Genomic DNA, 12,025 nt, shown 5'->3' with positions numbered 1-12,025 from the left:
GTTTTTTTATCCACTCTGATACCCTATGTCTTTTGATTGGAGCATTTAATTCATTTACATTCAGAGTGGTTATTGAACAATATGAATTTATTGCCATTGTGTTACCTGTAGAGTTGATGTTTCTGGTGATGTTATCTGATCCTTTGTAGTTTTTGTTGCCTTGGTCTTTGTTTTTTGGGTTTTTTTTTTTTTCTTTACACTCAGAATCTCCCAGAAAATTTCTTATTTTAGTGGTTTAGCGGTCATGAACTCCTCCAGTTTTTGTTTGTCTGGGAAACTCTGTATTTCTCCTTCTATTCTGAATGACTGCATTGCTAGATAAAGAATTTTTGGCTGCATATTTTTCCCATTCAACACATTGAAAATTTCCTGCCACTCCTCTCTGGTCTGCCAAGTTTCAGTGGGCAGGTTTGCTGCTAACCTTATGTGTCTACCCTTGTAAGGTTAAGAACCTTTTGTCCCTAGCAGCTTTCAGAATTCTCTTTATCTTTGTATTTTGCAAGTTTCACTATGATATGTTATGGTATTGAGCTGTTTTTGTTGGTTTTGGGGAGAGTTCTCTGTGCTTCTTGGACTTGTATGTCTGTTTCCTTCCCCAGATTAGGGAAGTTCTCAGCTATAATTGGTTCAAATAAACCTTCTGCTCCTTTTTCTTGTTCTTCTTCTTCTGGGACTCCTATGATACAGATATTGTTTTATTTCATGGAATCACTTAGTTCTCTGATATAATAATTTCCTTTCCCTCTTTTTTTTCAGCTTAATATTTTCCATAATTTTACCTTCTCTTTTACCTATTCTCTCCTCTGCTTTTTCAATCCTTGTTGCCCCATATCCAGTTTGTTTTGCATCTCAGTAATAGTATTTTTTATTTCATCTTGATGAGTTTGTAAGTCTTTGATCTCTGCAATAAGTGTTTCTCTGGTGTCTTCTATGCTTTTTTCAAGTCCAGCTAGTAGTCTTATGACTGTTGTTCTAAATTATTTTCAGATAAATTGCTTATATCTGTTTTGATCAAGTCCCTGTCTGTGATTTCTTCTTGACCTTTCTTTCTTTTTTATTTTTACTTTTTGCAGAGAGAGAGAGAGACAGAGAGAGAGAGTGAACACTAGTGGGGGAGGAGCAGAGAGAGAGGGAGACAGATAATCCCAAGCAGGCTCTATGCTGTCATCAGGGTAGATCCCAATGCAGGGCTCCAAGTCATAAACCATGAGATCATGACCTGAACCAAAATCAAGAGTCAGACACCCACTTGCTGAGTCACACAGGCACCCCACTTCTTGACCTTTCTTTTGGGGAGAATTCTTCTGTCTTATCATTTTGGCTAAGTTTCTGTCTTTTCCATGTTTTAAAAGCTCATTGTGTCCTACACCTGAGAATACTGCTATATTAAAAAGGGCTTATACGCTGTCCAAGGCCTGACACTTCAGGAAGTGTTTCTGGTGTATGCTGTGTGCATTGTGCTATTGTGTTTTGGCTGTTTTTTCCCTCTTGTCAGTCCTCTGCAGAACTCCTCCTTGCTTGAAATAGTTCTGTGTTTGGACCTTTAATTAGGTGTGCTTTGATTTGTTTGTTGAAGTAACCCTGGAAAAAGGGGGGGGGGGGAACCTGATCCAAAAAAAAAGAGTAAAGAAAAGGAAACAAAAACCAAACAGAGAATAAAAAGACTATAAGGCTGTTTCCAAAGAAAAAGAAAGGAGGGAAAAAATAAGAAAATAAAAAAATAAGGAAAAAGAAAAGAAAAAAAAAAGCCTGATCCAAAAAAGAGAAAAGGAAATGAAACAAAACAAAACCAAACAAACAGAAAGGAACTATGAGCCTGATTCCAAAAGAAAAAAGAAGAAGAAAGAAACAAAGAAAAAAAGCCTGTAGGTGTCATTTTGATGCCCTGGATTTCCAGTGCACTTAGTGCATTGGGGATGTTGGCTGTGCTGGTCTTCTGGAGGAGAGGTCCACTGCTTTGGCTTAGAGTCGGTCTTGCCCCAGTAAATAAGCAGTTGCCAGGAACGTAGGGTAGGGTTTGGTGTGAGCGGTCCTGCCTCCACTGGACACTGCTGTTGCTCTCTGAAGTCCCATTGTGTTGGTGTTGGGGGAGGAATGCTGCCACCCCAATCTCTCAGCCCCAGACCAGGAAGCTCACACACCCACCGTTCAGGCAGCTTCACAGAATAATGAGGACAGTCAACTCGCCCTGCACCACAGCTCTCCTGAGTTTTATCTTTGGTGCGTGGCTGGGATTCAAAACCCAAGTCCAAAAGGACCTTGTACCACGTGGATCTGCTCCTCTCCTCCAGAGCAGAGCCTCTCCACACTAAGTGAAGTCCTCTGTCCCTGAGAAACAGTCCCACGCCTGCAGTGTATGGCATCTATGGTGTAGCACCACTAAAAGCAGCAAAGGCTATATTCCCTCTGGGTGCACCTCTGTCCCCCAGCGATGAAAGGCCTTTTGCTGGCACCTGCAGGGCCTTTTGTCCTTAGGGGGCAATAAATCCTCTTCCAAAAGTATTCCCAGTGTGCCCCATAGATCACTGCACCACAGTATGCACCCCGGGGCCAGCTCCCTCCTCCCCAGGAGTGAGAGCCACAGCTCCAGTCCGGAGAAAGTTGCACAACTCCAAAATCTTAAAGTTTGAGCTCCAAACATTGTTTGCAAAAAAAAAAACAAAAAACAAGAAACAAACAAAAACAAAAACTGGGTCAGTACTTCTCACTCCCCCAGTCCATGGTCCAGAGAGGTTTTCATTCTGTATGAACTCAGTGCAGCACTTTCTTAACACCTCTCTCTTTCTCTCCCTTTTGTCTTTCCATAGAAAGGGTTTCATCCCCTCCAAGGCACCATCGTTTTTCTCTCCCCCAATTCACTTTCATGCACCTCACACCTGCCAAGCTGTCTCCCTCTCAACTGTGGACATCCTTCTGTCACTCTGCAGATCTATTTCCTTGGTTTTCAAAGTGATCTGATCTTAATACAGCTGTGTTTGAGAAAAAAGGAAAGCCTGGGGTCCCTCCTACTTCTCTGCCATCTTAAGTTCTCCAGAGATCAGAATATTCTGACCCCATCCCACTTCCCACTTTGGAATAGCTGCCAGGACATGCTTCCAGAGGCTCAGATAAGTTGAAGATAAACCCCTCAGTTTTCCATCCCCAGAACTAAGTAACCTGCACCATTTGGTAGTCCCATTGACTGATTAGATGAAAACCGCTTTTAGTCAGTTGGGTAGATTGAGGGTGAATAACAGCTGAATAATGCTTTGCATTTGGAGTGAACACAGGATGACACTGGCTAGTCTCTATCACTTGGAGTTGTACCTTTTCTATCATCTTTAAAATGAAAGCATCATAGAAAGGGAAAGCTTTCTTAAATTTGGTGGACCCTAAGATATCACTAGAAATAATTAAGGAGAAATCTGAGCTTCTTTCTTCTTCTTCTTCCTCTTTTTTTTTCCTAAGAAAAACCAAGAAGGCCAATTGTACAATCCTATGATCCTGTGAAGACTTTGCCAAGTCATAAGAGCTGAAATCAGATGGTTTGTGAGAAACTACAAAATGGATTTGAATTCCAGTGTGTCTAATATCACTTTTCTTCCCAAAACGGTTTCCAGCACATGGGTGGGTTTTCTCAGAATTACATTTATGACTAGTTCTGAAGATCTCCCTGAAATCATTCTAATACTGTCTTTGATCTGCACAGTTGGAGGTAGGTGTAACTATTTCTTTGAGTTTGTTCTATGGATATATCTTGTAAATGTCGCCATATAGAATTGAGGACAGTAGCAGTAATAGAATATTAGAATTTTGTTCCTAAATTTATACTTTTAACCCAAGATTACCAACCAAATGAATCCAATGATAATCTGTCCCTGAGAAGAGACATGCAGAGTCTGATTCATTGTCTTCATCCTCTTTGGGTTCAAAGTATTCATGTCTTTTTACTTGGTAGGTCATGGTTAGATTTAAATGATTGAAAGAATTGAAGCAGATAATCAAAAACTCAAGGGTTGGTGTATTTTTCTTATCTGCTTTATCATAAACTATTCACATATTAAAGCTAGTCGTGTACCGCTTTGTTCACTTGAACAAAGAATTTTTGGGTCTTCTGAATATGTCAGTTACTTTTTAAGCACTTGGTAGGGTGTCCCATAGGTTTTGTTCAAATGATAAATTATGTCTAGCCCTTATGAGAAGAAAAGAATACTATAGAAATCAAAAGATTTCTTTTTTTTTTTTTTTGCATTCTTTGACTGATTAGAAATTATATTACAAAAAAGTGGAAAAAAGAAAACATTAAACTGAAGGAAATGCGATGATATTGCTTATTGTACTTTGATAGAAATTCATTATAGGCTGCCTAATGCATAGTAGATAACCAGTAATAGGAAGCTAGTTTTTCTCATTGGGCAAATTATTATACCTAGTTCCTCATTGTTATTTTGAAAATCATCTAGGAGATTTCATTAAACTTTAATTATTTATTAACCTCTTGCTGCAGGATTGCTGAAGAAACTAATATCTGATTTATAACATGTAAAAAAATTGCTATAAGTATTTAGTAATAACCCAAGAGCCAGTGATTGCTAGCAATATTTACTAAAGATTCTAAGGAAATGAGATATTTCATACAAGAGGTAAATACAGAATCCAGCAGATTAGCAATTACACTGACTCAGTGTGCTTAAGTATAAGAGAGGGTTTTAATTACTGGAATTAAATAAGTAAAAAGTGGAACAGTATTTCATTGTCCTCAGCATTAAGAAAGTATATCAAATTAAAGTTCTGTAAGTGTCATATTTCATTGCCTTTCAGTAAAAATGTATTTTTCTACAGCATTTTTGAACCTGCACTTAAAAGACTTTCCAATTCCTCTCCCTGTGATACTATTTTTAATTGGATGCAGTTTTGAAATATTAAGTTTTACATCTGACAAGGTGTGTATAGTAAATATTTTGTGTTATGCCTCAGATTCATACAAATTCAAAGATGGAATTTTAAGGAAATTTGTAAAAAATACTTGCCAATTCACTGTTCTGCCAGTTGATAGATGCTTGTGATATGGATACTATCAGATCAGATATGTGAAAAAAGGAACCAGGCATGGAAGAGCTGAGATCCAGCTAAACACAGTCAAAACAGAGCCACTGTCTGGAAGGGGGTGGGCAGCTCAGAGAATGAGTACACATACAGCTACTGAGCGTGTGAGCAGCTAATGAGAGTTTAAGCAGAATTCAAAAGTTTAGACAAGAATTGGTACATAAGATAGAAGCACAGAGAGGGGGTGCCTGGGTGGCTCAGTTGGTTAAATGTCCAACTTTGACTCAGGTCATAAATCTTGTGGCTTGTGGGTTCAAGCTCTGTGTTGGGCTCTGTGCTGACAGCTCAGAGCCGGGAGCCTGCTTTGGATTCTGTCTCCCTCTCTCTCTGCCCCTCCCCTGCTCATGCCCTGCCTCTGTCTCTGTCTCTCTCTCTCTCAAAAATAAATAAAAACATTAAAATTTTTTTTTTAAAAAGAAGAAGAAGAGGAAGAAGGAGAAAAAGAAGAAGTCCAGAGAGATTAAGCTGCTAGTACAGGTCTCTTGTAGCAAGATAATTCTGACATTGAACCAATCTATTGCTTCAGTTAGGAATATTTTACAAGATTTCTATTACAATAGAGGCTAGTCTTTAAGTGTGTATGGCTTACAAGATTTCAAGAAACAGATGTTGGACCACTTACCTGGAGTTGGAAGTAAGGAGGAAGGCAAACTGTAGATATAGTCATGGCAGCTGCAGTGTTACAAAAAGTTGAGAACAACTGGAATCAGGTAGAGGAGAGAGACTATCTTACAATAAGGGACGTAGAATGCATTATTGACACATTAAATAGTTCTCTAGCCTCGGGGTTGGCAGCAAACTTTTTCTATAGAAGACCATCTAGTAAATATTTTAGATTATACAGGCCATATGAGCTCTGTCACAATTACTCAACTCTGCCATTATAATTCAAAAGCAACCGTAGACAATATGTAAGAAGTGGCATGGCTGTGTTCCAGTAAGACTTGACAAAAACAGGCATTGAGTCGGATTTGGCCCAGGGCCATAATTTTCCATCAGCTGCTCTAGTCAATCAGAACATGAATGAGAACAAACAAACAGGAGATGTGATATTAACAAACATTATGGAAAACATGTATTCCTATAAGAGCCAGAAGTATTCTTACTTCATTTGTTATGAGCACATTATTGCTATGAACATGTTCTGTAACCGTATGATTTTGACTTATATGCAATATTAAGTACTTCTATAAACTTTTATATTTGTCAGTAACCTTTTAGAAGAAGAGAACATAAGTCAAGAACTGTGAAGGGCCTAAGATTTTACTCTGCCTGCAAGTAATAAGTTAGCCTGTCACAGTTTCATGGTCCTGGCAAAAGACAAGGGACTTCTGGGCCTGAGACAAAGGACTTTAGTACTGACAGTAATAGCAGAAACCAGACTATTAGCATCTTCTTGTGCCTGTTCCATGAGCCCCGGGAGCCGCAGGGAGAAGCCAAGAGGGTCCAGTGAAACCCACATACACAATGGATTGCATTATAAGAGAAGAAACCTTAGTTTAAAGAACTTGAATATTTTGTGATGGGCAGTAAGCTCATCCTACCTCTTGCCCTAGAGAGAGACACTATCTTTATTGCTCTGTACAGTACAGTAAACCAATTCTTTTCTCTAGAAGGAGACACTTGGCTCTCTCTTCCAAAGCTGTTAGCCATACATATATTTTTGAAAGATAGTCTGGAAGAAAAGCAATCAATGCCTCCACTCATAAGATATGGGGAAACACGAGAGACCCAGGCAGAATCATCTCCCAAAGGCAAAGATACCACCTCACACAGCAAGTAATCAGTGTTTCCTTAGTAAACAAATGTTGAGTGGATGCCCATAAGAGGATTTATCAACTAAATATTTTATGACAAACACCATTAATTAATCATTTCATTAACAGCATAACTTCTGAGTTTTTATTCCTACTATTCTTCCATGCACATTTTCCATATAAGCCATGGTTAATTATTTGTAGTTTCTGAAATGCGATATGATTGTTTATTCATTTGTACACATCGTGCATGATAATCCATCTACCTGAAACCTGTCTTCCTCTTGTATGCCTGAAAATCTCCTACACATTCTTTTGTACCCATATCAATGTACTTTCTATAGCTGCTATTTAAAAAATAAAATGGGCATGGAGATGTGCATTAACGTTCCTCTGTTACTGGTAATAATCTGATGGAAAATTATGAAAATGCAGTAGAGTTAAAACTTTAGCACCTATTACATTGTGATATATCTTTTTCTCTTTTGCTAGAGAGAGGGGTGTCTGGCATGTGTTGTATGCTAATAGGAGGATGGATAAGTGAGAAATGATGTATTTTTATATTATTAGGTGCAAAGATACACAGATGCCATACAATGGATGAGTCCAAAATTATTTTTTAATATATTTACACCAATAATTATCTTTAACGTTGCATTCGACATGGATGTTTACATGCTCCAAAAGTTATTTTGGCAGGTAAGAAGTAATCTTTTCCAATAATATCATTCACTCATGAACTACTATATGTTATCTATGCTCCGAATTTTTAAAATTTTGCTCTAAACTATAAAACAAAGAAGACAAAGAAAAAGTACGAAGTGTGGGAGAAGTAAATTTAGCTTTATATTTTAGTGAATAAACCATATCTTAGCGACTGACCAGCATATTGAGGGCTCAGGAAAAAAAAAATTACAGAGGAAAAAAAAGTAATTCTGAGAATCTGATTTGCAGGGCTTAATGCCAGTTATAATTTTAACTCTGAGATGCTATTAGAGAGCTATTATGAAAACATTTGGTCCAGTTTTTTAATTATTTTTGATAAAAGTCTTTTTTAAAATACCCACCTTCTAAAACTTCCCTTACTCACATGAACAAAAACAGAGAATACTCATAGAAACAGCTATAACTTTAAATCACAAACCATTATGTTATCCTAATCATGTGATATTTGAACCCCATCAAGGAAAGAGCTTGAAGAAAAAATACTCCAAATCTTAAGCAGGGTATACATTTCTTCCAAAGTAATTAAAACAGCTTTGTAAATATAAGGCCATTACCTAAATTACATTAGAAGCAAAACTATTAAAATTAGCTATACTTTCTATACATATACATATATATTGCTTTTTTTCTTTAATATTGGTAGTAAGAGCATTTTTCCACATCGTTACAAAATTTTTATAATTTTTAAAAATTTTTTAGTTGAGATATAATTGACATAAAACATTATATTAGTTTCAGGTATACAACATAATGATTTGATACTTGTTGTATTTTGAAATGATCACCGGGGTGCCTGGGTGGCTCAGTCAGTTAAGCGTCTGACTTCAGCTTAGGTCATGATCTCATGGTTCTTGAGTTCAAGCCCCACATCGGGCTCTGTGCTGACAGCTCAGAGCCTGGAGCCTGCTTCAGATTCTGTGTCTCCCTCTCTCTCTGGCCCTTCCCCTCTTGAGCTCTGTCTCTCTCTCTGTCTCTCAAAAATAAATAAACATTAAAAAAAAATTTGAAATGATCACCAAAATAAATCTAGTTAACATCCATCACCACAGTATTATAAAAATTTTTTATCATAATTTTAAGGTCTACTCTCTTAACAACTTTTAAATATACAGTACAGTATTATTCACTACAGTCACCATGCTCTACATTGAATCCCATGACTTATTTATTTTACAATTGGAAGATTGTACCTTTTGACCCCCTTCATCCCTTTTCCCAACCTCCTGAGTCCTCACTTCTGGCTATTGACAATCTGTTCTTTGTATCAATGAGCTCAGGGTTTTTTGTTGTTGTTGTTGTTGTTTTAAGATTCCACATATAAGTTAGGTCATATGACATTTGTCTTTTTCTATCTGACTTATCTCATGTAGCATAATGCCTTCAAGTTTCATCTATGCTGTCCCAAATAGCAAGATTTCCTTCTATTTTATGGTTAAGTAATATTCCATTGCATATATAATACATTTTCTTTATCCACTCATCTATAGATAGACACTTAGGTTGCTTCCATGTCTTATTATTGTAAATAAGTATTGTAAATAGTGTAAATTCACATTATTGTAAATGTTACAATGAACACAGAGGTGCAGTTCTGAATTCTTATAGGTAGCTTCAGGCACAGTCACATTTTTCCAAGACCATCTGGCAATGAAATCTTACTACATAGCTGCCACTGATAGAATAAAAGAAAGTAGAAGGCAATGGTGGGAAGGCAGAAGGCCAGGTTCCAGTTCTAGAATAATAGAATTTTTCTTCCCATCTTTTCTATAGTCCTCTGCCAATTCTCTACATTCTTTCTATTTTATTTTCTCCTCCTTTTCCTCTTTTGTAACTTCTTTGTAAACTTGTTCTTTTTCTCTCTGTTAATAGGCTAGGTTTCAGTTTTATGCATAGTTAAATGTGTATATATAAGTGTGAGTATATATGGTGTGTATGCATATACCTTTACACATACATATTTATATTCAATGACCTTATCAAGAAATTTAAAAATTCCCTTTTAATTATATGCTATTTCTTACAAGTGCTGTGTCATAGGTCCTAAGAATCTCATTGCAATATTTGCCTCTTATTTCCAGACTTGCAAGCACATATTTATTAAAGAAGATAATTTAAAATTTCCCTTTGATGGATTCAGTGTGATTCTGTATCTCTAATAATCCTGATAATCTGCTTTTCAAAATAGGATAAAAAGGAAATCTGATTTTTCTATACATAAAATTTCTTTGCAGATACTTTTAATTACAATTCCTGGCTTTTTAATGAATTATACATTAATTCTTTGGTATCTGGCATCTGTGAATAAATTACTTTTGAAAACCACTCCATGGTTATTATTTGCAACTATCCTCATGAGTTCAGATCCCATGCTGACTGCAGCTGCTATAAGAGACCTTGGTAGGTATATGTTTTCCTCTTTTTCTACATTTAAAATATCATATTCTGCATTTAATGTGTCTAGTGTTAAGATCTTTTGCTCACTGTAGCTTCTCACTATATGAAATGAGGTTCTGGGCATTGGGAATTAAGCATAGAGATTCAGGTTGTTGATGCTTAGAACAAAATGAAATGTTAGTGATGGGCTTACCTAGTATATATATTTTTAAAATCTTTCATCTTTCATCCCCTCGTGGAATAAGACAGGGGATTATTTGGAATCCTTGACTTTATACATGCTTCTACCTTAAACCAAAAGTTCTGAGGGTGAACAATTTGCATATACATTGTGATGACATTTCTATTGTCAAATACTGCTTTTCCTTTGAAAATACTGTAATTAGGATAATGCCATCTGTAAAAAAACAAAAAACAAAAAAATTTGGAGTCATCACCATTAAGACGAAAAAATGCAGAAAGTCAAAAACAGTAAAGTCACTAATCTTACAGTGTTTTCAGAGTGTACTATTTTAGGAGAAATAAATCTATATTTAAAATTAAGTACCAAGTCAGGGTGCCTGGGTGGCTCAGCCGGTTAATCCGCCGACTGAGGCCTCAGTCATGATCTCACTGTTCCCAAGTTCCAGCCCCATGTCAGGCTCTGTGCTGATAGCTCAGAGCCTAGAACCCTGTATCTCAGACTCTATCTACCTTTTTGCCTGTCCCCCACTCACGCTCTGTCTCTCTCTCTCTCAAAAATAAATAAACATTAAAATTTTTTTAAATAAATAAAGTACCAAGTTGATGTAACACACACACACACATACACACTTCTCATTTTATGACCATTATAGGGGGAGAAGCTACTGGAGGGAAGTAGAAATAGAATAGAGGAGACACATCAATCTACCTAAATGAATAAAGGAAAGCCAATTCTTAAATCAAAGAGATTAAGATTGTGAAGTAAGAGTTTTGGTGCTTGGGTGGCTTAGTCGGTTAAGCGTCAGACTTCGGCTCAGGTCATAATCTCAAAGTTGGCCAGGCTCTGTGCTGACAGTTCAGAGCCTGGAGCCTGCCTCGGATTCTGTGTCTCCCTCTTTTTCTCCCCCTCCCCCACTCATGCTCTGTTTCTGTCTCTCTCTCAAGAATAAATAACATTAAACAAAATGGTTTAATTAAAAAAGAAAAACAGAAAGGAGAGGAGGCCCCAGCGTCTATCCCCCAGCCCTGCCTCTATGGGACTCTGTCAGTGCCCGCCCCTTTTCCACTCACAGGACTTAGTGAAGTTTTGTGCTACCTGACAGCATTACATACTTCTTTCAACTTTATAATCTTATAATCTGGTTAGTAATCCAGTGATTGCCTGGCCTATCATTGTTGAATGTAAATTATTGGGTTATCTTCCAAAGTTATGCTCATACGTTTTGGCCATCTTGCCGTGACTTTTGGAATATTGTTTTTCTCCTCACTTTGTAGTTTTTAAAAAAATAAAAATAAAGTACTTTTCTCTTGGCAACATTTTTGCCTGAGTTGACAAAGCAAGATTTTTATATTTGTTTTCTTTTACTCCCACACACCTACAAAATCTGCCTATGCTTATGAGTGCATGAGTACCTTCACACCGTCTTGAGCTTTCGATGGTCTGTTGACTCTTATGCCCCCATGTCAGTTGTGTATTTTCACATATTTACAATTTGTTATAGTTCTATTTTCCAAGTTGGAATAATTACATAACAGTACCAGTTAGTTTTTTCTCAGTAAAGAACAACTCTGAGTTTCAACAACTGAGTAAGAAAAAACACAGTGGCTTCAAACAATGGTTATTTATTATTTTTTGTGAGTCTGGCAGTTGTGATGATACGGCCTGGGCTCACTAATGAATCTACAGTCAGATGGAAGATCATCCAGGGGCTAAGTGATCAAGGATGGACCCTTGGAGAAATCCACCTTTCTTCCACATATTTTCACAATCCTCCAGTAGCACAGCCAGGGGACATTATAGTGGTGGTGGCAGAGGTACCCGAGATAGGAAGCAAAAATCCTTCCCAAGCCTCTGCTTGCATCAAGTCTCATAACAGAAC

General features: G+C 37.1%; 1 protein-coding gene across 2 annotated transcripts in view; it reads left to right on the top strand.

Moving 5' to 3' along the window:
* The first annotated feature begins 3,426 nt into the window (after window positions 1–3,426).
* The window catches only part of SLC9C1 (solute carrier family 9 member C1), an 89,694-nt gene continuing 81,095 nt past the window's right edge, over window positions 3,427–12,025 (top strand). For both annotated transcript variants that reach the window (XM_049628170.1, XM_049628169.1), the window contains exons 1-4: window positions 3,427–3,694; window positions 4,822–4,922; window positions 7,413–7,541; window positions 9,800–9,965. In XM_049628170.1, coding sequence (XP_049484127.1) covers window positions 3,544–3,694; window positions 4,822–4,922; window positions 7,413–7,541; window positions 9,800–9,965 — 547 coding nt within the window. In that variant the 5' untranslated portion in view covers window positions 3,427–3,543. The remainder of the gene's footprint in view (window positions 3,695–4,821; window positions 4,923–7,412; window positions 7,542–9,799; window positions 9,966–12,025) is intronic.

The sequence above is a fragment of the Panthera uncia genome, chromosome C2, assembly GCF_023721935.1.
Source record: "Panthera uncia isolate 11264 chromosome C2, Puncia_PCG_1.0, whole genome shotgun sequence".
In the NCBI taxonomy this organism is placed as follows: Eukaryota; Metazoa; Chordata; class Mammalia; order Carnivora; family Felidae; genus Panthera; species Panthera uncia.
The sequence above is the reverse complement of the archived record's forward strand: the minus strand, read 5'-3'. Positions and strand labels throughout refer to the sequence as shown.